At 41.3% G+C, this 24,804-nt stretch overlaps 1 protein-coding gene across 1 annotated transcript in view; it reads right to left on the bottom strand.

The window, feature by feature from the left end:
* Positions 1–1,030: 1,030 nt before the first annotated feature.
* The window catches only part of Arl6ip5 (ADP ribosylation factor like GTPase 6 interacting protein 5), a 25,278-nt gene continuing 1,504 nt past the window's right edge, over positions 1,031–24,804 (bottom strand). Inside the window, exons 2-3 of the mRNA XM_008827143.3 lie at positions 4,772–4,989; positions 1,031–1,940 (exon numbers count right to left, since the gene is read on the bottom strand). Coding sequence (XP_008825365.1) covers positions 1,768–1,940; positions 4,772–4,989 — 391 coding nt within the window. The 3' untranslated portion in view covers positions 1,031–1,767. The remainder of the gene's footprint in view (positions 1,941–4,771; positions 4,990–24,804) is intronic.

The raw sequence follows: 24,804 nt of genomic DNA, 5'->3' as shown, positions 1-24,804 counted from the left end.
CACATGCATCCACATATATCCACACATACAAACATGCACACAATAAATAAATTAAAATTTTAAACATAAAATGCATATACATTTATATGTCATGTTCTTCTGTTATTATTTGTGATGGAGAATACTAATTGTCAACTTGACAGAATCTAGAATCACCTGGGAAATGGACCTTTGAGCATGCCTATGGGGGATTATCATGCGGGACTGTGAGTGGCACCATTCCCTGGGTGGGTTACTGGAGTTGGAGAAAGGGAGCTGAGCAGTGGCATGCATTTGTTTCCTGACTGTGGATACCATGTGACCAGCTGCCTCAAGTCCTGCTGCTTTGACTCCCCTGCTGCGATGGACTGTACCTTGAACTGTGAGCCAGAATAAACCCCTTCTCCTGTAAGTTGCTTTTGTCAGAGTATTGTATCACAGCATCAGGAAAAGAAAGGCATGATCCTTCCAGAATTGACCACTGGTTCTAATGTCTATCTATGCAAACCTGTTGCTGCTACAATTGCCATCTGAAATTCTGTGAATTACAGAAGCTGGTGATTGCTCCCATGTTTAGTCTTTTGTCTTGGTTACCTAGAGAAGCTATTGAAATTCCCAAAGATCAATTATTATTGTTCCCTTTGTGCCTCAAAGAATAACAAAATACTCATTTCCTTCTTTATAAATTCTCTAGTCTAGATAGAAACTAAGCAATGAAAAACAAATGCAAAGCATTATACTGAGGAACTGAAGACAGATGCCTCAGTGATTAGGAGCACTTACTGCTCTTCCAGGGGACTTGGGTTCAGTTCCTAGCTGTCTTGTGGGTACAACAAGGCAGCTAACAACCGTCTTTTAGCTCCAGTTTTAGGGGATCCGACACCCTCTTCTGGTCTCCACAGGCACCAGAGATGCACATGATGTACTTACATACATACAGGCAAAATACTCATACACATGAAATAAAAATGAATAAAATCTTTTAATAAATGTTATATAGGGCGGTTTTTTATTATTGTAGCGACAAAAAAATGCACAATATAAGCAGAACTCATTTGGTTTTATTTTTATTTTATTTTGTATTTTTTAACAAGTCAAGAGTAACAGAGATTATATAGTCATAACCTCCCTAAGGAAGATGACATTTAGTTTGCAACAAACACCTGTTGGTGAAAACACATTACTATCCTTTTAAAAATTTACAAAAATTTAACAAAATATTGTCCTAAACAGCTATCTTCATATTTGTAAACAAAATACAAACAACTGGCTTGTCTAGTTCCCACTGCATGTCAAACAGATGGCAAAGTGACAGAGATCACCTCTGTTTGAAAAATAATAGTAATACCACTAAACTAACTTTTACCCCACACATTACAGGCAGGGAATTTCAGAGGGGGTGTCAGACAGAATTAGAAAGAGGCTGACACATGATATCATCTACTTTGGCTGATTTTCATTTATTCAATATTGTCTCCTGATTCTACAATGATTTTTTTTCCCCTACAAGATTGTAGTATTGTTGCTGAAGAATCTATAATTCTCTTTCATAACACACTGGGAATTTCAGACACAATAGGAGAATGGGTTTATTGTTGCAGTTTCTGAGGCCTTCCTTGGGTCATATCAGAGATCTTAATAGGTGGGCCTGAACATGCATGCTGCCTTAGATAGTTGGGTGGCGAAACGTGCACCTCCTATTTAAAGAACACAAACGGGAAATAGGTTTGAACAAGGGCAAAGTGCAGCTCAGTTCCTGCTGTGCCCCTGACACCAGATCTGCTGTGTTTACTCCTTCACTTTGCTGATATAGTCAGTGAGTTTGGTGATGCTCTCTTCCTGCTGTTCCAAGGCATCCAGGATAATGCCCATGGGTGTTCTCTTCAAACCTATTCCCTCCATTTTATTCTCCAGCTTGTTCTTGAGGTTCCGAAGTCTCAAAGATGCATGGATAAACATCACTGCAAAGAAGTGACTCATAGTTAGCACCAAAGCAAGAATTCTTCCTTTAAAATATTTTTATTGTTTTTATTTATGGGGGAGTATGTGCACATGAGTGCAGGTGCCCATAGAGGCCAGAAGCATTGGTCTCCCTAGAGCTGGAGTTACAAGTTGTGAGCCACTGAATGTGGGTGCTGGGAACCAAACTCAAGTCTTCTGCGAGGGCAGTTATGGCTCTTAACTGGAGCCACTTCTCCAGGCTAAGAACTCCCTTGTTCACATCAACATCACGTTCCCTCTGGTACTTCATATGTATAGTAAACCCTGTTAGATGCAGTCAGGACTGCTTGTCTTATTGATCCAGGTCCTCAAATGACTACATGGACTTTATATAAGGCTACACACAGATTGCTTTGTGTGTGGAAGAAAACATGGTTCTCACCAGGAAGACCTATGATCTGGCAGCCATATTTTTTTCTTCCTATCATCCTCATTTTGGCAAATGCTGTTTTTTTTTTTTTTTCGGTCTTTTTGAAACAAGGTCTCTCTGTAGCCCCAGATGGCCTGGAACTCACTATGTAGACCAGGCTGGCCTTGAACTCACAGAGATCCACCTGTCTCTGCCTGCTGAGTGCTGGGACTAAAAGCATGCACCACACCTGGCTGGCAAATGTTATTTAAATACCATGACACTCAAAATCAATCAACATAATTGCAACCTAAACAGGAATCCACTTACCTTACCCAAGGTTTACCAGAAAGGAACTCTTGGTCATTCAGGGTTTTAATGTATTTTGTTCCCTAATGCAACATGCAAGTAAAGCTCGCTTCTTCTTTTATTTATTTATTTTTATTTTATGTGTATGAGTGTTTTGCCTACATGTATGTAACTGCATCTGTGTCATGCAATGCCTGCAGAGGCCAGTTGTAGGAGTCAGATTCCCCAGAACTGGAGTTATAGGACAGTTGTTAGCAGCCTTGTGGGTGCTGGGAACCCAACCTGGGTCCTCTTCAAGAGCAACTTAATGCTGCTGAGCCATCTTTCTAGGGCTAGTGAAGCCCACTTTTAAAGGTGCCTTCAAAGAGGCAGCTTTCCAAAGTATTATTATGAATGACCTCAGTTTGTTTACTAAGAAACAGATGCCATGGTCCTGCTCCTGGACCTCCTGGACCCAGACCATAAAGGGACAGCCCAGGGGGATCTGTATTTTAAACAGACACTCCATGTGATCTACAGAAGTGGCTTTCTATGTCCATGCAAGTACCTGCTTAGACTGGGGAGCTGGTGAGGTGGCTCAGCAGTACCTCCAGGCCTGGTTACTTCAGTTGGATCCCAGGAAACACATGGTTGAAGGAAAGAACTGGAACTAGCTTCCGTAAGTCATCCTCTGACCACCACACATGTGCCGTGGCATTGTCTCTCTCTCTCTCTCTCTCTGTCTTTCTCTCTCTGTCTCTGTCTCTCTCTCTCTCTCACTCTCTGTCTCACATACATAATAAATAAATAAATAATAAACAAATAAATGTAATTTAAAGTTAAAAATAAGACTAGGAGATGGCTCAATGGGTAAAAAGCTTGTGGCATAGCATGAGGACTAGAGTTTGGGTCTCCAGGACCCACATAAAAACCAGGTAGGGGTAGCATCATGTCTGTAATCCTAGCACTTGAGAGACAGAGTTATCAAAGTGTGAGAATCACTTAGGATGATGAGATTAAACCACATGTCGGTTTCCAGTAGCTCTGGGAACAGAAAATGGAGCCTCTTGACATCAGATATATTTTATTATGTTGGCCTGTCTCAGGCTCTAAGATAGAAAGGGATTATAATTAACAAGCAGTGTATTTATTTAAATAGAATCATTCAAAAACTAGCTTCCAATATCAGGAAAACCTGAAGAAATTTTCACAAAGTTCAAATTTACTGATTCAAATGTTTTGTGAAACAAGGTGTAGCATTCATTCATAAATATGCTGGGTTCAGTTTAATAAGTTCCCAAATAAGCAAATGATTTTATTTAATAAAATAGATTCAAAGGTGAAATCTTTTCTAATTTAAAGAGATGTTCTTCTGTCACTGAATACATTAGAATTTCAATCAGATTTCTGCTAATGAGACTGAAATTTTATCTATTATTTTCAAGTGTTTGAGGTCTTATAAAATAAGATCTAGCTGGGTGTGGTGGCACATGTCTTTAATCCCAGCACTCGGCAGGCAGAAGCAGGTAGAGCTCTGTGAGATCAAGGCCAACCTGGTTTACATACAAGTTCCAGGTCAGCTAGGGCTACAGGGAGACCCTGTCTCAAACAAAAGAAAACAAAACAAAAAAACGAAAGAACAAAAAAGAAAAGATGGTCTATATAATTTAGAAAGCATCTAGAGCAGAGTATTTGGTCTTTATATTCTGGTTTAATTACTCTTTTAGACTTAATCATCTTTGGGCACTAATTGGGATCTTCCAAGATAAGCAGAGAAAACAGTTTGCTTGCAGGTGACATACGCACACTCATCCCTGCAGCAGGATAATACAAACGGTACTCAAGAACTGGGAACAGACTGGGAAGCTTGATAAATCCAGAGCACAATGCAGGCTGTGTCAGCTCCTGCCACATGACTCAGGGTTTGTTATTTGTTTATTGTACATCTCTGTAAGACTGCCAGACACACGACAAGTGTCTATACATATTTGTGGAAATCAGCAACTATTAGGCCTTGATCTTCTGTTTTAGAAAAGTCTGATACTGCAGTAAGTATACCAATACACAAGAGAAACGGGTTATGTAATTCCTTAGCCAACTGTGCCTACATTTTTTTCATGATGTAAGTAAGAAAAAGAAAACAGGTTCACTTACACAACAAAGGAAAAGTGATGCCAAACACAAAGACCATGACTCCCCCAAACATGGATATGAGAAAGTAGCTGGCCAACATGACCACCATCACAAACGTCGTGGGGTACTGCTTCTTCATCCGGCGGAGGATGTCTTTATTGTGGGCTGCCCACACGAACCCCGTGAACACCAGCACCACCACAATTCCTCCAAGGATCATGTTGAAGGGGCTCAGAAACCTGGAATGTGAAAATAAACAGGGACTGGTTCAGCAGTACCTCTGGCAGGGGAAGGAAGCGGGAAAGCAATTACTGAATACTTATAAGCGCTTCATCAAAACTGGAACTTTACATCCTCCAAACCTTATGATTCATTTCTCAAATAAAGAAAGTTAGTCACAGGGCTGGAGAGATGGCACAGCGGTTAATAGCATCAGCTACTCTTAAGAGCACCTGGGTTCAGTTCCCAGCACCCACACGTCAGCTAACAACTGTCAGTGACTCCAGTTCCAGAGGAATCTGATGCCATCATCTGACCTCCACGGGCACTGCACAACATGGGTGCACTTACACACATGCAATCAATACACTCCTATACATTAAAATAACAAAAAAATTTTCTAGAAAAGAAAGAAAATAATTTTAATTTCAGTGGTTAGAAAATAATGGAGCTATAATGGCCAGGCATGGTAGCTTGCTCCTACAATCGTAGTACTTGAAGAGCTGAGGCTAAAAGACCATGAATTCAAAACTAGCCTCAGCTAAATGGTGAGACTCTCTCAAACCAAAGGAAAAGACAAGAGAGACTCTCTCAAACCAAAGGAAAAGACAAGAGAGAAAAAGAAATGATGAGGATGATGATTAATAATAATAACAATAATGGAAATTGTGGGGCTAAAAATCACCCCAAGCAGTCTGACATCCACCATACTTCCAATTCTATCTTACTAGAGTTCCACAATTTGAAAGTGGTATATTTAGCTTTCATACATCCAGGACACTAACACACAGCAGGTATATTTTTGTTGTTATTGTTTTAGCTCTACGTGTGTATTTCAATCCTCGTAGAAGTGATGAATAAATTAATCCATTCATGATGGATGAATGTAGTCTAGAGGTCACAAAATGACCTTCACGAGCAAGATCCTATCTATGGTCACATTTGTATTTGGACAGTTAAAAATGCCATAAAACACAAGATATCTTGGTTCTTCTAGAATAAGATCATCCAAGCACACTAGACCACTTTCCATTTTGCCAACAACCTGTTGGAATGCCTTCTCATGGAGATTGAAGAGAGGCTGTCCATGGAGCTCCAGTCTCTACTATTCCCTAGTGCTTCCTTAAAATAGAGGCCCAGGCCACACGGCCTCTAATCATTGTTTTCCTATTAACTGATCCAAATTGCCCCCTGGAGAATGATAAAGCCAAAGCTTGCAGAAGACATATTACAAGTTAGGTCTTAATGACACAGCTGTGAGGGAATCTGATCACTGCCATTTTACAGACATGAAAAATAAGACCCAGAGAGGAAGTAATGTGGCTTAGTGGTCCCCAACTCAGGCAAGAGACAGCTCCCTTAATGTCTGTGCTCTCCAGAAGCTACTTCAGTTCCCTCCAAAGCTACAGCTACTGTAATTCAACGAAAGAAGAGGAAGCAGTCAAGTCTACACAGCACAGGCAAGCAGCCACCCCTGTTTCCAAGACCAGAGTGACTTTTGTGTGTGCTTCATGCCCAGTAGCAGAACGTGTTCTTCCTTTTCTGGAAAGGTGTGAGAAGTAATTTCAAAGTCAGAGAACGACTTCAGGGATGTTTAAGGCAAGATTTTGGAGTTTAAGAATATCACAAATTGAGGCTGGAGAGATGGCTCAGCAGTTAAGAACACTGGCTGTTCTTGAAGAAGACCCAGGTTCGAATCCTAGCACCCACATGGAAGCTAACAACTGTCTGTAACTCCAGTCCCAGGGGATCCGACAGCCTCTCCTGTCCTCCGCAGGCATTGCATGACACAGGTGCACTTACCTACACACAGGCAATACACGCATACACATAAAATAAAATAAAAAATAATAAAAAAATTGCTCTTACATAACCTAATCCTCCTGTCCCACAGAAACATTGGAGTTTATGACTCCTGACACAGAGAGTCCTTCAATCTTTCCAGGGACCCCAAACATCATTGATATGGGTTCTCAACCCAGATTTCCCAATTCATAGCCTCTAAATCCACATCACACACTAGCTATCACTGACCCTGGATAATATGGGGAACACTCTATGAAGAAGAAATTCAGACTAAGTATCTCATAAATGTAAAGGACCCAGCACTGTAGTCTTCTACCTCATCCAACCCCACCCCATCATGACATTTGTGGTAGGTAGGTAGGTACAAGGAGTTACTGTTCACCTTATAGGCCAATGAGGATCCTCCTTAGCAAAGACAGAGGGAGCCAGTGTGTTTCACTGTTCTTTGAGCATCAACATGACTAACTGGACTTAAGTGATGGGGGAAGACAAGACCAGGTGAGGCCTGTGTCACCTTCTTTGACAGGGAGATGATAACACAGCTCTATTCATATTTTATATTCATGAATTATTTTATATCCCTCCTCTCCTCTTTTGGAGACAGACTGTTACTATGTTACCCAGGATGGCCTTGAATGCACAATCCTGCTGCCTCAGCCTCCTAAGGACTGGGATTACAGACATACACGACTATACCCAAATAAAAATCTCTTTAAATTTGAACTCTGTCTATGGAAACATGTTAAGTTTTTTAAGTAAAAAGTTAAAGTTTCTTACGCTTTACTCACTGAAGGGATATAATCAATGTGAAAGTGCTTTGAACAACATAAAATTTCTACCAAAAAAGTAAAAAACTTGGGGCTGGAGTAATGGCTCAGTGGCTAAGAGCACTGGCTGTTTCTGAAGAGGATCTGGGTTCAATTCCCAGTACCCACATGGCAGCTAACAACTATCTGTAACTCCAGTTCTAGGGAATCCGATGCCCTCTTCTGACCTCTGTAGGCATTTCACACGAGTGCACCTACCTACATGCAGGCATAACACTCACACACACAAAGAAATAAAAATAATAAATATTTTTTTAAAGCAGAGAATTTCGAGACGTGGTACACACCCCTTTAATCCCAGCACTCAGGAGCCTGAGGCAGGTGGATCTCTGTGGTTGGAGGCCAGCCTGGTCTACATAGTGAATTCCAGGCCAGACAGGGCTACACAGTGAGATCGTGTCTCAATAAAACAAATGGTAAGAAAAGTGTAATATAATTTGAATATAGCATGTCATACCTGTGGATGCTGTTCTAGGACCAATAGCTATGCTAGGCCATTTTAGCCTCAAAACAAGGTGACTTTGCTTGCCTCTTCTGCCCCCAAGCAGGACCATTATCTTCTCAGAAAGACTGATTCATAACAAGCTCCAGCTGCAAAATCCAGACTCTAATTTAGGACAGTGGTCATGCTGAGCCACTTCTGACTCAGGGCAAGACCATCTCTGCCTCAAGGCCAGACTACTGCTACTAACTGCAGTGAACCCCAACTGGAACTATTCCAGGACATCATGACAGTGAAACACTGCCTGACTATTGTCATAGAAATCCCCTACCAAAGCAGCCCCCCAGAATGCCTCTGTGAGACGGTTTCTCTCCACTGTGTTGCCCTCTCTGAGCACACAACAGTGTATCTAATGAACTGTACTTCTGCCTCATCTGTCTTTGATGAGTTCATCCCTGCCAGTGATATTCCCCATAATAACCTTGAAATCAAAATCCTTGAAAATGCTGAGACCTGTCCAGCCTGAGAACATACTGGAAGGTAATACTGTCTGGATGACTTGGCCTCTCTGAGCTTTATTACTATTTTATCTTATATAGACTACACCTTATCTCCTGATACAACCCCAGATTTGTTTGTTTGTTTGTTTTGAGACAGGGTTTTATGTAGCCCAGGTTAGCCTTGAACATACTATGTAGCTGAGGATGAACTTGAATTCCTGATCCTCCTGCCTCCACGTCCAAAGTGGATGAATTAAAGGCACACTGCATCATGCTCCCCCTAAACTTAATCTGAGAAAGACAAAAATTACCTTATAGGCCTGAATAAGGGAAGAATTGGGCAACCCAAGTATTATGTCCTCTTTACAAAGAGTAGCTAACTTTGACTCAGAGACCTGGAAACTTCCGTAGATTAATAAAATCTCATTCCTAGCACCAAAAAAGAAACTGGGAGAAATTAGACCAGAAGACTTCAGTAGTCACTGTAGGTAGGGCATAGTGGGTTGTTTATTTCTGTTTCCCTCCCTCTTTCCCGCCCTTCTTCCTCCTCCTTCAATTCTTCTTTTCCTCTTCTTCCTCCCCCTTCCTCCCTCCCCTCCCTCCCCTCCTCCCTCTCCACCTCTCTATTTCTTTCCTTTATATTTTTGTGTAAGGATCGTCCTATATAGCCCAGACTGGTCCTGAGCAATCCTCCTGTCTTAGCCTCTCCAGTGCTGAGATTACAGGCATGAACCACCATGCTCAGCTTCGATATTTTAATATTTTTCAATTGCCTTGTGTTACTTGAATAACACAATATGTTTAAGTGACAGATGAAACAGGAAATGTACCTGAAAGAAACACACCCCTTTTCAAAGCCTTGCCTTTAACCTAGGACATACTCAAATGTTTCTAGGCTGTAAAGAAAAGCAAAGGCCAAAATTAACACAAAGAAGTAGAATAGAGGGCTGGGAAGATAGGTCAGCCAGTAATGCACTTCCTACACAAGCATGAGGGCGTGGAGGTACGGGTTTGTAATACCAGCATTGGGAAGGTGGAGACAGGAGTCAGGCTCCTGGGGGGAGTGACCAGCCGGCATAGTCTATTGGGCAAGTCCCAGGTCTCAGAGAGAGACTGTGTCACAAAAATAAGGTGAGGGACTGGAGAGATGGCTCCATGGTTGAGAGCACTGTCTGCTCTTGCAGAGGACCGGGTCTGATTCCCAGCACCCACATGGCAGCTGTAGTTTAAATTCTGGGGGGGGGGGGGGGGGTCCAACGCCCTTTCCCGTCCTCCACAGGCATTACATGACACAGGTGCAGGCATAACACTCGTACACATAGAATAAAAATAACAAATAAAATAAAGAAAACAAAAACAAGGTGAATAGTGCAACCCAAAGGGAGGGAGGGAAGAAGGCAGGGAAAGGGGAAGAACTAGAACCAAAGGCGAAAACTGCGAGCAAACTGCAAACAGCAGATAGTCAGCTGGCAGCAAAGCACAAAAGTTCTCCTACTCATTTTCTAGAAATACTCACTGAAACGATAATTTTTAAAGCATATACTAAAACGCACAACAATTTTGTTTCTATTTTCCTCTGGACAAGTAAAGCAGTTATCTAGACCGAAGGTCTAAATAAAGCCCAGGACAAAGAACAATGGGAAAGTCAGAGCTGACTCAAGCAATCCCACACTTGCTGTTCACCTGTTCCTGTTGCTCAGGCTCCAGGGAAAAAGAACAGAGCAAGGGCTCCTAAAGAACTGGTTTTAGCTTGCAACATGGCCAGCCACAACCTAAAATTAGAAAGCAACCATGATTCCAAGGTGGAAAAAATGAACAAAGCTACTGGAAGAACTGATTTCCAGTGCGTGCAGTTTCTGAAAAACAGTAAAATGTGTACGACATCAATGCCTTAGAACCCACTTGTATTTAGAACAAAATAACAGAGGCACACACATGACACATGCAGACACACATACACACACACACAACAGAAGATACAATGTTCATTACATTTTCCAATGCACACAAAAAATTGGGAACCAGTTCTTGCCTGAGATGCTTTAAGCCAACAGTTGGGCTGTTAGTCACATCAGTCAAGATAAAATCCAAGAACTTTTTAGATACTTGTTTCCATAAATATGACACTCATCATTCATCAGGCTCCATGGGGTGGAGTTTTATGTGCTGATAACCCATGAATAGTAAGAAACAAGAGGAGGACTAGAAAGATGGTATAGCCATTAAGAGCTCAAGCTCACAATAAGAAAAGAAACAAGGAAGAGAGAGAGAGAGAGAGAGAGAGAGAGAGAGAGAGAGAGAGTGAGAGAACCAGTGGAAGTAGAAGACTGAAGGAGAGAAGAGAGAACATTTGATATTCTGTCCTTTGATATTCTGTTCTTGGTGACAAAAAAAATCAAAAATGTTAAATATGTTTTCTATTTTGAGATTAAAAAATATATATACATATAAATTATCCAAGATAATTAATAAATCTTTTTCCTATTAGAGTGGGGGTCATCCTTGGTGGTAAAAATATTAAGAATTCCAGGGCTGGAGAGATGGCTCAGCGGTTAAGAACACTGGTTGTTCTTGCAGAAGACCCGGGTTTGAATCCCAGCACCCACATGGCAGCTAACAACTGTCCGTAACTCCAGTCCCAGGGGATCTGACAACCTCTTCTGACCTCCGCAGGCATTGCATGACACGGTGTACTTACCTACATGCAGGTAATACATGCATACACATAAAATAAAAATAACAAAATTTAAAAAAATATTAAGAATTCCATTGCAAACATTTGGAGCAGTTTTTTAATTTATTTTTAATTTTTATGTACAAGTGTTTTGCCTGCATATATGTAAGTGCACCTGAGCCATACAACACCTGTGGAGGCCAGAAGAGAGTGTCAGATTCTCTGTACTCTGTGAGTTCAAGGCCAGCCTAGTCAATATAGCAAGTTCTAGGCCAGCTGGTGCTACAGGGAGATCCAAAAAAAAAAAAAAAAAAAAAAAAAAAAAAAAAAAACCCTGAAGGATGGTGGCTCTGACTGGGTGGTGAGACAGGGCCCAAACTTGCCAGCATGATTCAGCTAGTCAAATCAACAGAATCAACACAAACCGCTGATGATGGAAAAAATCTGGCAAATCACAGTTTTAGAGATAGGAAGGATGTTGAGAATCCATCTCATTTCACATATAAGCAAGCTAAGGAATTGAGTCAGTAAATGTGTCCAAGGCCACATTTGCCAAAGCAGAGATTCTCAGAGCAGTGCAAGGAACATTTGATAAGTTCTGTCACATTAACCAGAACCCACAAGGTAGAGAAATGTTTCCTAAGCAGAGTCAGTTTGCACTGACTTCCAATTTCCTAACCCCCAAAAAGCTATTTTTGAAGTGTGGTTCCCAAGGAAGCCTGAGTCACTGGGAAGAGGGCAGAGGGACTATTTGCTCACATAGCACTCCTCTGAGAAGGTGAGGCTTCCCGGCGGTCAGGCCATCACTGAAATTATAGACGCACCCATCCGTTTTCTTACTTTTCATCGCTCTTAGGATAAAAACCAACACCTTAACCCATTCTGCACGGCCTGCCTGCCTGTGTCTGTAGCCCGGGCTACTGCAGATGGTTGTAGAGTAAGTACCCGGGCCAAGGAACATGGATTCAGGGTGATATCCAAAATGCAGTCCATGCTCCGCTACCAAGCTCAGTATTTGGCTTAAGCCGCATCTACCAAGAGCTACTTTTGGTAATCACCATGTAGCAGCTCTCTCTGCCAAGGTTTTGATGCCATGTCCTGATTCTGCACTTACTCTGGGGCTTTGTGCTGTTGTTGGAGCTCACCCTGCCTCCCGGGCAGCAACAGGCTTGTGCACAAGCTGTTCCCTCTGCCTATTGCATACCACCCTCCTTCAAAGCTCAGCTGGGCGGCCTTTTCTCAGTCTCTCTGAGCAGCACATAGCACCATATGCCTCTTGCCTACAGCACTTACCATAGTAGCAGCTTTACATTCATTTGTGGGTCTACTGAATGAAATTTTCTGTTCCCTCCTAGACAGGGAGCTCCATACAGACAGGGGATTGGCTGCTGCATTTTTTTAACCCCAGCAGCTAGCATAGCACATTCATAAATGTGTTGAAAGAAAAAAAAAAAAAAAAAGGTAAGACGCTCACATATTTTCATACTATTTCAACACATTTCTGTGGCCATGAGTTAAAGGACACGAGTCTTGACTTAGACCAGCATTATTCATATTGCACACTAAATAGGACAGGAAAATAGTCTCAGCCTTTGTGTCTTCACAGAGCTTGTTAAGAGAAAAGGTTTTGAAGAAAAAAAAAAGCAACATGGGATTGCAGCTGGTGCTGGAGAGATGGTTCAGTGGTTAAGAGCACTGGCTGCTCTTGTAGAGAACTCTGGTTCAGTTCCCAGTAACCACATGGCTGCTCGCAACCATCCATAACTAGTTCTAGGGGGATCTGATGCCCTCTTCTGGCCTCCATGGGCATTGCACACAGGTGCACTTGCATACAAGTAAAACACTCATACACATAAAATAAATAATAAAAAAGCAACACTGAGAAAAATATACTCCTATGAAGATGTGAAGAACAAAGATGACACAGCTGGATGAGGAAGGAGGGCAGCTGGCCTTCTGGAAAGAATCTTTGTAAGGAAGAAGATTTATGCACTGCTTACCTGTCCTTGGTAGGTCCATTTTGATTACCATGATAACCCCAACTGTGTTTATGGTTAGTTTGGTTCCCCAACATGGCTTCTATCCTGGCAAGAACTTTTTTTTTCCTTGACTTTTAAAATAACATTTTTTTTTTTAATTTAGTGTGTGAGTATGTGTGTATGCCACAGTGCTTGTGTAGTGGTCAGAGGATAACTTGCTGTAGTCAGTTCTCTCCTTCCACCTGGATCTTGAACTCAGATTATCAGGCTTGGTTACACTTGCCATTACCCACTGAGACATCTTGTCACTTCGTAAGAGCTATTTCTAACTATAAAGTATTAACTATGTGCTTTGGACACAAATTAGTTTTCAGTATGTGTGACCATCACCTCCTGGGCCTAAGGCTCATGTGGTAAAGGAGACTTCAAAAAGTTTAGGTGGGACAGGAGCCTGTTTCTTTTGTCAAGGAAAGGTCAAAATAACTTAGCCCTGGGATTTCTCTAAGCAGTTGAATTAGCAAGGATCACAGTATTTATTGCATGCTCAGTGTGTGCTATTTATTGCACCCTGTGTACTTTGCACATTTGTACAAGCACTCATACCCAAACAGACCACTGTCTTTGCAGCAGTTGGCATCTCAAAGTATTTACAGCAAGACACAACTTGCCAGCCCCTGTGTTTTGTTTGGTGTTTACGAAGCTGCTTGCTTATTTATGTGTTTATTATTTATGGTGTATGTGGGGGGGGTGCACATTCTTGTGCACAAGTGTGTGTGTGTGTGTGTGTGTGTGTGTGTGCATGCAGGACAAAAGTCCACATCAAGTGGCTTCCTCAGTTGCTCTCTATTTTAATTTTTGAGATAAGGTATCTTACTGACTACCAATTTGGCTAGCCTGGACAGCCAATTAGCCCCAGGGACCCTCGTGTCTCTTCCTCCCCAGCGATGGGATTACAGGCCCAGGCTGCTATGCTCATCTTTTTTACAGGGGTGCTGGAAGTCCAGACTTTGGTCCTTATGTTTGTACAGCAAACACTTGCCTTTATTTTATTTATTTGAATTTTATGTTTGAGTTTTTGTTATATGTGTTAGGTGCACCACATATGTGCAGTGCCTGTAGAGGCCAGAAGAGGGTTTTGGATCCCCTGGAACTGGAGTTATAAATGGTTGTTAGTCACCATGTGGGCACTGGGAACAGAGTCCAGGTCTTCTGCAAGAGCAGCCAGTGCTCTTAACCACTGAACCAATTTTCCAACCCCAGTTTTTATGTTTAATAAGCAACCAGTTGGACCTGAATTAAAAATCATAAACGTGACACTTCCCACAGTGATAGGGTGTTAAATGGTGTGAAGGACTTTAATTAGACTGCAGAAAACCCTTTTAACTTTTTATTATGGAGAGTTTTCACCATCTACAAAGGCAGAGAGAATGATATAGTGAATGTGTACATACACGCTTACTGCCTAGATTCAAGCTCACTCTGACAGCCAGGAAGTTTTGGGAACTAACAAGGGAAGAAATTTGTTTACAAACTGTTCTTGAATGCTTTTAGTAGAGCAACTTTAAACAAGGAAAACTATTAAAAATTACTAAATTATTGTCACATGACAAGTTCTTACAGAGCTCAGAAGAGAAGATGGATTGGGCACATGCTAATGAGCTTGGTGACACGTAAGTTCCCTTTCTACAAGAGTGTCCTGTTTACGTCACACTAACTCCAAACCCTTGAACTGGTGGGCTACTAAGCAAGTTAGCAGAAGTAGTAACCAAAATACCATCTCTTACTTTAAATGGGCTTTCTGTCTGCAAATGCTTTGGGAAGGGTAGGCCCCAATGTGTGTCCATTTATGGTAAATGCCTGAAATCCTATCTATTCACAGTAAATGCCTGCTGAATGGGAGCCAAACTTCAGGTTTTATCTAAGATCAAAAGCAGTAAAAGCATTCTCTGAAACAGAGGCAAGGTCAAGGGTAAGCCTTCAGAAGATGAGTGACAAAGGGTAGAATTCGCCCATCCAAATGGAAAATAGTACAATATTGTCAGCATTGCTGCTCAATTTGGTATTAAGTAACCAGGTCAAGGGTTAGATCTTGACATCTTAGAACCAGATTTCCTATATTGAGTTCTGTAGCCCTAAGTTGATTGACAGTTTCTGCCTTCTAAGAAAGGGGGCCAGGAACCCAGACTACACTCATTTGAGAAAAATTGTAAATCATTTCCTAAGGAAAGGAAACAAAAGCTACCAGCCAGTTGACAGTGGTAAAGAGCAAAATTAACTTTTTTTTTTTTTTTTAAGTGAGGGTTGGGTATAGAGGGATGTCAAGAAGAACAAGCTTACATAAATAAAATCAAGGAGCCTTAATTCTGCCGTGTTGGGGACAGGACCCAGGGCCTGTACATGCAAAGCAAGTGCCTTTCCACTGAGCTGCACTCTCAGTTCAAATGAAGAATTTTTAGATTAAACATCTGTGTGTCTACAGATCTCTTAAAGATCTACACACAAAAGAAACTCATGACCATCCGAGGAAGAGATCGGCTAGCATTCCACCTTCCTTGTACAAAAGACGATCAAAGAAGTAGGGTGGGGCAAGTGGAGATGACATCTGGGAGGACCTGGAAGGCAGGAAGTAGTACTCCTCACTGCATGCTCAGAGTTTCAAAATGGGCACTCAGTCAATATTTGTTCACCTGAGTAGAAGTCATGAGAGTACCAAGTGAAGATAAGCAAAACTTAATAACCCCCTCCCCTGTCAAAATATCAGTGTTCTCCCGGTTCCTAACACCTAAGAGTTTCTGGAAGTTGGAATTGTACAGAAAAAATCAAATAAGTTAGTTGGGAAAAGAGGTGTATCTATGTAGGTGCCTATTTCTGTATGCCCGGTCACCTTGTCTAAAAATTATTTCTTGGAGCTAGAGAGATGGCTAAGCTGTTAAAAGAATCAGTGCTCTTGCAGAGGACCTGGGTTAGGTTCCCAGCATCCATACTCCAGTTGTGGGGGACCTGCTGCCGTTTTCTGGCCTCCATAGGCACCTGCATGCATGTGATAAACATAAGCTCATATAAGGACACATGTACACATAAACAATAAATAAATCATTTTTAAAAGTGATGTATTAAAGCTAAGGATGGTGGTACACACCTTTAATCCTATCACTTGACAGGCAGAAGCAGGTGGATCTCTGTGAGCTCAAGGCCAACCTGGTTTATATAGTGAGCTCAAGGCCAACCAGGGCTATATAGTGAGACTGTCTTTAAAAACAAAACAAAAAAGTACTGTGTTAGTCAGATTAAAAAAAAAAACAAAAAAAACCCAACTAATTCTAATTCTTATCTTTCAACTTCTGTCTCACTACCCCTCTGGACCCTAAACTTGATGAAGGAATCACAGTTGTCCTATTCTCCATTCATCTCCCAGTGGTGTCTAAGCAGGTTGGTGAGTGATCCCCACTCTTTGCCGAGTGAATGACAGCACCAACACAAATAAGAGTAGCACTGGAAACAAAACAAAACGAAAAAACCAACCAAACAAACAAAAGAGTACCATTAAAGGGGGCTGGAGAGATGGCTCAATGGCTAAGAGCACTGGCTATTCCTGCCGAGGACTCAGGTTCATTCCCAGCACCCACATAGCAGCTAACAACCATCTGTAACTCCACTTGCAGGGAAATCCAACACCCTCTTCTGGCCTCTGCGGGCATTGTAGGACACAGGTGCAATTACATACATGCAGGCAATATACCCAAACACATAAATTAAAATAAAAAATCAAATATTTAACCAAAGAGTACCATTGAAAACTGTGTTGCCACTGACTAACCTCAAAACATAAACAGACTACAATTGATTCTATTTGTAAATGGTTTTAAAAAGAGAATATCCAGTGGTTTCCAGTTCTTATTGTTCTCACCATCAATTATATCAAAATTAATAATATCAAAAAATAGCCAGGCATGGTGGCACACACCTTTAATCCCAGCACTTGGGAGGCAAAGGCAGGCAGATCTCTGTGAGTTTGGGGCCAACCTGGTCTACATAGTGAGTTCCAGACCAGCTGGGGCTACAGGGAGACCCTGTCTCAAAAACACCAAAAAAGAAAAAAAAATCAAAAACTAACACATAAACAAACAATAAACCTGCCAACAGAAACTTACAAACACACAGGGTCAACGTACAGACATAAGGTAAAACAGGGATGTGGTTTATTGGTGGTTCAAAGGGGAATGGAAATAGGCCTTCTAAGATAAATTCTAAAGACATGATAAATCTTTGATTTTAGGACAAGATAATTTTTTTGTCTTACAGTATAGTGTTTACTATATTAGAAGACAATGATGACCTGGTTTATATGGCTAAACCCAAGGGGAAAATGACAATATTTATAAGAGAGCAATAACTTAGAGCTGGTAAGTCAAGGGTTATTTAGAGGCCAGTTGGTGAGGCCAAGGTATCAACCCCTTTCCTCCTGAAAATGTTTAGATGTATCCCAATGCAGAGCACTCCCAGGGCTTTCTTATCCTTTTCTTCCTCCATAAACTAGAAATCCAGCTCTTCCTACACACTGCATTTAAAAATACAAACAACAGGAACATTTCTTAATACCAGATACTGAGAGACAAAGGCCCAGGACATATTCTAGAGCCATCCTTCTTTTGAAATGAATTATGATAATGTTTTTTTTTCAAGTCTAGAATTACTAGCTTTCTAGAAACTTCTAACCATATCGAGAAGGCAAAATCATGAAGTGGGAGCTGTTGATTCCAACCTCTTCTGACACCCCCAGAAGCCAACCATCAAGCTTTGTAAGGACTTCTGCCCAGAAGGCCTGGACTCATTCACACAATGATATTGCCCTATTGTTAAGGGGAGGGGTAAATGTGTATGTATTTATTTATGTGTTGCAAATATTGTATGCATTTGGTGAGTCACAGGCCACACCAGAAAATAGAAAACCTGGACTCAATCTAGGAAGAATGAATAAGACAAGTAAGTGTTAACAGTATGAAAGTCATAACATTCAGTATTCAGTTAAATTAGCTAATCAAGAGTTTTAGAAAATGTACAATATGATTTAATTGAAAAGCCATTTCATTTACCAGCAGTAAACCCAGCTACTCTTAGTAGTTCAGGTTCCAATTAGCCATATGACCTCAAGCCTTTGTGTTTCCAAAAGTCTGGGTGCCCAGCAGGATTAATAGCTCCCAAGTTAAAATTTGGGGTATGTATTACCATCACTTGGAAAATTAGAGAGGGAAAAAAACAGATTCCTGAATCTAGCTAAGAGCTATTCAACTGAAATCTTTGAAGGTAACACTGTATATAATAATTTAATTTTTGTTAGTGTTTCCTTTGAGTTAGACTAGATCAAATTTTAATATGAGGATGAATCATCTGTGACTTTTGTTAAAATATAGACCCAGTGGGGCTGGAGAGATGGCTCAGTGGTCAAGAGCACTGGCTGCTCTACAGAGGACCTGGGTTTGGTTCTCAGCACTCACATGGGGGCTAACAACCATCTGTAATTCCAGTTCCAGGGAATCCGATGCCCTCTTCTGGCCTCTGCAAGCACTGTACACATGGGTGCACTTACATACATGCAGGCAAAACACTCACACACAAAATAAAAATAAAAAATAAAATAGAAACAAGAGATCTGAAAGGGGCCCACAGAGTCTTCATTTCTGACAAGCACCCAGGAGAAGACACAGCTGCTCTTTGTCCTACTCTTCTGAACATTTTTTCCCAATTCAAATCTTCTGGCATTTTACTAAGCACATAGAAACACTCATCCTCAACCAGAGTATTTCATAGGCTTAGGACTTAAATTGCACATGCTATTAATTGTTGCCTTTGTTTTTTAGTTTACAAAAAGAAGCTAAGACTCTTTTTGGCTGCGTGCGACCCAAACAGTGGAGTATCTTAATGACTTGATGGTTCATATCATGGGTGGGAAAGATAGGTAATAGGCTCTGATCTTAGACATATTTCCTTTCTTTGTGTGTGTGTGTGTGTGTGTGTGTGTGTGTGTGTACATGTTCTTATGTGTGCATGTGTTCAAGTACACATGCATATATATATATGCACACATGCATATGTGTGTGAGTGTGTGCATGTATCAATTATCTTCTTCCACTGATCACAACCTTATTATTATTTTTTGAGACAGAGTCTCACTATGTAGACCTGGCTTTCCTGGAACTTGCTATGTAGACCAGGCTGGCCTCAAAGTCACATAGATCTAACCTGATTCTGCCTCCCAAGTGCTAGGAATAAAGATGTAAAGATGTATATCACTATACCAGCCTAACCTTATTTATCTTTTTAAACTTTTTTTTTTTTTTTTTTTTTTTTTGGTTTTTTTGAAACAGGGTCTCCCTGTAGCCCCAACTGTCCTGGAACTCACTATGTAGGCCAGGCTGGTCTTGAACTCATAGAAATCAGCCTGCCTCTGCCTCCCAAGTGCTGGGATTAAAGGCGTGCGCCACCACTCCCAGCTAAACTTTTTATTTATTTATTTTTATTCTGCGTGTACAAGTGTTTCACCTGTAGAAGTATACTACATACATGCAATGTCCAAGAAGGCCAGAAGAGGGCACTGGATTCCCTGGAACTGGTGCTATGAACAGTTTACCTCCATTTGAGTGCTAGGACCCAAACCTGGGTCTTTTGCAAGAACAGCCAGTGCTTTTAACCACTGAGTCATCTCTCAAGCCCCTCAATCTCATTTTTTGAGACAGGGTCTCTCCCTGAAACTGGAGCACCGACTGGCCAGCAAGCCCCAGGAAGTCTGCAGTCTCCACCTCCGCAGTACTGGGATTACAAATGCTCCTACACCTAGCTTTTTTTTTTTTTTTTAAATATGGCTGCTGGGGATCTTCATGCACACGAATCCCAGCCCTCATCTTCCATTTATTTATTTATTATTTATTTATTTATTTTTGAGACGGGGTCTCACTATGAGTACTGGCTGGCCCAGAATTTTCTAAGTACAACATGCACCTCAAAATCACAGAGATACATCTCTCTGTGTCTCTTGAGTGCTGAGATTAAAGTCATAGACCACCACCCCAGTCTCAACATCTTCCTTTTCTTAACATATGAGAATTGAAAATCATTTTCAGCAAAACACACATTCCAAGATTATTAGTCATTCTGTTCCTTTTCAGTATTTAATTTCTTTAGGAGTGATACCTGAATCTTAAAAGGAAACTCAAATCCTCAAGGGGAACAAATTTCTGTAAGAAACACAATTTGCAATTATGATAATACAATATCCATCATCTGATGCTTCTTCCTGAGAGAGTACACAGTGGTGATCAGTTTGTGTATGACTGTAATCTAGGATTTAAAGTAGTGAATATTTGAATGTTATCATTGGCTGCGTCTTAATGGACTTTTTTCAATTAAGTCTTTTAATTCCTGTTTTATAGCTGTGTTATTGTGCAGTAAGTAGATGTTTGAACAGAAAGCTAATACAAGCAAATGCCATCATGCTCTAAAAATTAAGAAGACAGGGGCTATGGAACAAGTAGAGGCTTCTAGGCAGACAAACAAAAGGATGCCAGTGTAACAGTTTTAATGAATTGAGGATAATACTCAAAGCTGAATAAAGCTTTAAATCCTTTCCTTTCTCACTTTGAAAGGTCAGGAACCAGGAACTACCTTGCTATGTAATTACCAAGAACATTGTTTTTGTAACTTGTTCTGGCAAAACTTGTATTTAGCAAATGGGGGCACTAAGAAATTGAATGATTTTCTTGCTCATAGACCAGTGGTTCTCAACCCCAGGCCATGACTGGAGACCTTTTTGTGTGTGTGATATGGTATCATGTAGCCTTAACTGGTCTCAAACTTGACAGATAGCCAAGAATGACTTCGAACTTCAGATCTTCCTCCTGCCTCTGCCTCCTGAGTTTTGTGATTGCAGGCACACACTATGACATCTAGCTGATGTAGTCCCTTCATGCATGTTTGACAAGCACTGTACCAACTGAGCTATAACCCCAGCCTTTGGAGACATTTTTCACTCTCCTGACTGGAGGGTGTGTGCCACTGGTATCTAGTGGATAGAGGACAGAGAGGTGCTTAATGTCTAAATACACAGGATTTCACAACAAAGAATCATGAAGTCCAAAGTGCCAATAGTGCCAAGGTTGAGAAGCCTCACAATAGAGTATTTCACCAAGATTATTCAAGGTCAAATGAATTAGCAAAGAGTCTGAATCATAATCTTTTTCTGTTGTATTTTATATTTTATATGTATGAGTATTTTGCCTGTATGTATGTAAGTGCACCACGTGAGTGCAATACCCAAGGAGGTCAAAAGAGAGTGTCAGATCCCCTGGAACTGGAGTTATGGATGGTTGTCATCCACCATGAGGGTGCTGAGAACTGAACCTGGGTCCTCTGCAAGAGCAGCCAGCATGCTTAACCACTGAGCCATCTCTCCAGCCCCCTGAATTATACTCACATAGCCATAGTTATGCTGACACCATTGAACCAGTTAACAGTTCCTTTGGGAGTATGTTGCTGCTATGTGTTGATATGCTCCCAAATTCCTCAGAATAACTTGTTCCATATACTAGGCTAAAAGCTGTCTCATGTGAGGGTACTGAGACCTTATGCTCATTTATACTTTTTGCTCTCACCAATATGGCAACATGGAGAATGAAAATAATAATGACAAAAACAAGTCAAGGAACAGTGTGTGACTGTAGATTTCCAAGCCTTTGGGGTTAACGAGAACCTAAGCACAGCTGCAGGGTTCAGTTGACCCGGGGTGAGAGACAAAGGCACAGTGTTTTGATAGCAAAGCTGAGTCTTGAAGAAGCGGAAAGAAGATAGAGACTAGACTCTGGTGGGTGGAGTCACTGATCTACAGATGCTTTTTCTCAGCTGTCTCTTTCATAAAGCTACCAATGATAAGAAATGAGTAACATTTTATGCTGCAAACCTAGGAAGCTGACACCATTCTAAAAGCTCTGCCAGGGCTGGAGAGATGGCTCAGAGGTTAAGAGCACTGACTGCTCTTGCAGAGGACTCGGGTTCAAGTCCCAGCTCCCACATGGCGGCTATGAACCATCCTTAACTCCAGTTCCACAGGAATCCGAAGGCCTCTTCTGACCTCTGCAGTGTTGCACGGCATGGGTGCACTCACATACATGCAGGCAGTACACTCATACACATAAAATAAAAATAATAAATAAAATATTTAAAAAAATAAAATAATAGGCTGGGCATGGTGGCGCATGCCTTTAATCCTAGCACTCAGGAGGCAAAGGCAGGTGGATCTCTGTGAGTTCAAGGCCAGCCTGGTCTACATAGTGAGTTTCAGTTTTCCAGGCCAGCTGGGGCTACAGGGAGACCCTGTCTCAAAAAGACAAAAATAAATAAATAAATAAATAAATAAATAAATAAATAAAATAATAAAAAATAAAAATAATAATAAAAGCTCTGCCTATGCAACACAGATCTTCTTGGCAGGACTGTGAGGTAGGTACTGTTGTTTTAGTCTTATTGTACAGTTGATGAGACGATGAGGCTGGCCTCAAATTCATGATCCTCCTGCCTCGTCCTCCCTATTACTGGGATGGAACTTGCACCACCAAGCCCTGTTTGAAGATCAAACTTCTGACTTCCAAGCCTTCTCTCTTCAGGACCCAATATGCACATCTGTCTCTATCTTAATCCCTCTTAATCTCTCTTCATCTTGGGATAGGCAATCCTTCCTAGCATTTCTGGATCTACAGCACATCCCCCAAAGGTCTTCCCTTTCAATCCCCTATCCTCAACTGAGCCAGTTCTCAACACCAGAGGGCTGATATAGTCCTCCAATGTTCCTTGGGGGCCTCCTCATCACAGGAATGAAAACACTGAACAGCACCTTTTGAACACAGTCGTTACCCTAGGTAACATCCCAGGCATATTTCCACATATCATCACAAGAAACTATCACCTGCTGACTGAGGATCTAGACAAACAGCCTCCAGCAGTGCTCTGACTCACCCATCCACTGCAGAACCAAAGAGGACAGTTCCATTTAGAATGAGGAATGTTCCAGAATCAGGTGAGCTCCCTGATAACAAAGGTATTTGGTTTCTTCTGCCTTTCAGCAGGCACTATAATTCTAGACCTCATGGCTCTTTGGAAGATGCCACAGTGGTTAAGGGGACAACCCTGGGTCTATTTTTCTCTGAGCCTCAGGTTTAATAATGAAAACATCAATAGTTTACTTTTTGGGTTGTATGACACAACGCAGGAAAATAGCAAAGGGTTTGGCACACAGAGCTCTCAATATGTATTTACTAATAATAATTATAAGGAAAATTAATAATGTAGAAAAAACTAGAAAGTGTTTAAAGATGCATAGAAAAAGAAACAATGAAAGGTTATATACCCAAACTTTTCCTGCAATAGAAACAAAATTTCATATTTTACACACACATATGTTTTCAAAACAACTATTACTATATTACTATTGGCCTTTATCTTAGTACATTTTCTTTCTTGCTTTACTTTGGGGGGGTTGTGTGTGTGTGTGTGTGTGTGTGAGAGAGAGAGAGAGAGAGAGAGACTGACTGTAGCCCTTACTGGTCTGAAACTCCCGGCAATCCTCCTGCCTTGGCCTCTTGGTTGGGATTACGACCATGAGCCACAACACTTGCCTCTTTGCAAGATGAAAATAATAATAAATTTTAAGAAGATCCTGGAAACTTTTCACTTCATCCTTCAAGGATGTGACTGAAAATTGATACTTCCTATTTAAATAGGAGCGAGAAGGGCTTAAACTACCAGACTATCTGATTTAGTGGCCTAAGACCATAATGACAGAGCTCTAGTTAAAAGGCCGACCTCAGCCTTTGGTATGAATAATGGATTCTATGAAGACAAAAAGGTTGCCTGGGTCTGGGCAACATACTTCTTTGGGGAAAAAAAAATTGTTTTGAATATTTGATAGGGATGTATCAAACCTTTTCCTTTGTTTAAAAAAATCGCCATAATTACATAATCATAAGAGAAATAACGAAAAAGAAACTAAAAGTGGCTGAAACCTACTGCTTTTTGTTTTACAGAAACTGCTGTGTTCTGAGAAGCATAGAGTTAGGGGAAGGCTTAGGGGTGGTTTAGCAGCAGTGGCCTCAGGCCTCCCCTCTCGACTTATGATTCCACAGTGAACAGTTGAGACAGAGCTTGTGTCCTCTGCACACCAAGCCATTCATTCCCAGCGTTCACAGTCCCTCAGCATACACAGCAAGGATCCGAGCAACTAGAGACCCGCATGGAGTGCGCACTTCACAGCCTTACCCACTCAAAACCACACCCGGAAACTATGGGCTCTGCCTGGGCACTGCATTTGCTCCTTTCGCTTCTCAGCAAATGCCATGTGTCCCTGGGCCAGAATTCAAGTCTGATTCATCTTGCTGTGCTCCAAACTTGGCAAGGGGTCTAGTGCCCAGAGGCAGCGTCAGTAAATAATCCAACTAACATCCGGCCAACTTGAGACACCACCCTGTTCCCCCTTTCCCCATCCTCCGAGTTTGAATTTTTCGTCCCTAGCAGCTTGCTCTTTCTCTTTGGGTTTGCTCTGAAATAGAAACATCGGACTAATAC

Source organism: Nannospalax galili, unplaced genomic scaffold (genome assembly GCF_000622305.1).
Source record: "Nannospalax galili isolate Female #2095 unplaced genomic scaffold, S.galili_v1.0 scaffold1051, whole genome shotgun sequence".
NCBI lineage: Eukaryota > Metazoa > Chordata > Mammalia > Rodentia > Spalacidae > Nannospalax > Nannospalax galili.
Note: the sequence above shows the minus strand (reverse complement) of the source record. Positions and strands in the feature narration are given on the sequence as shown.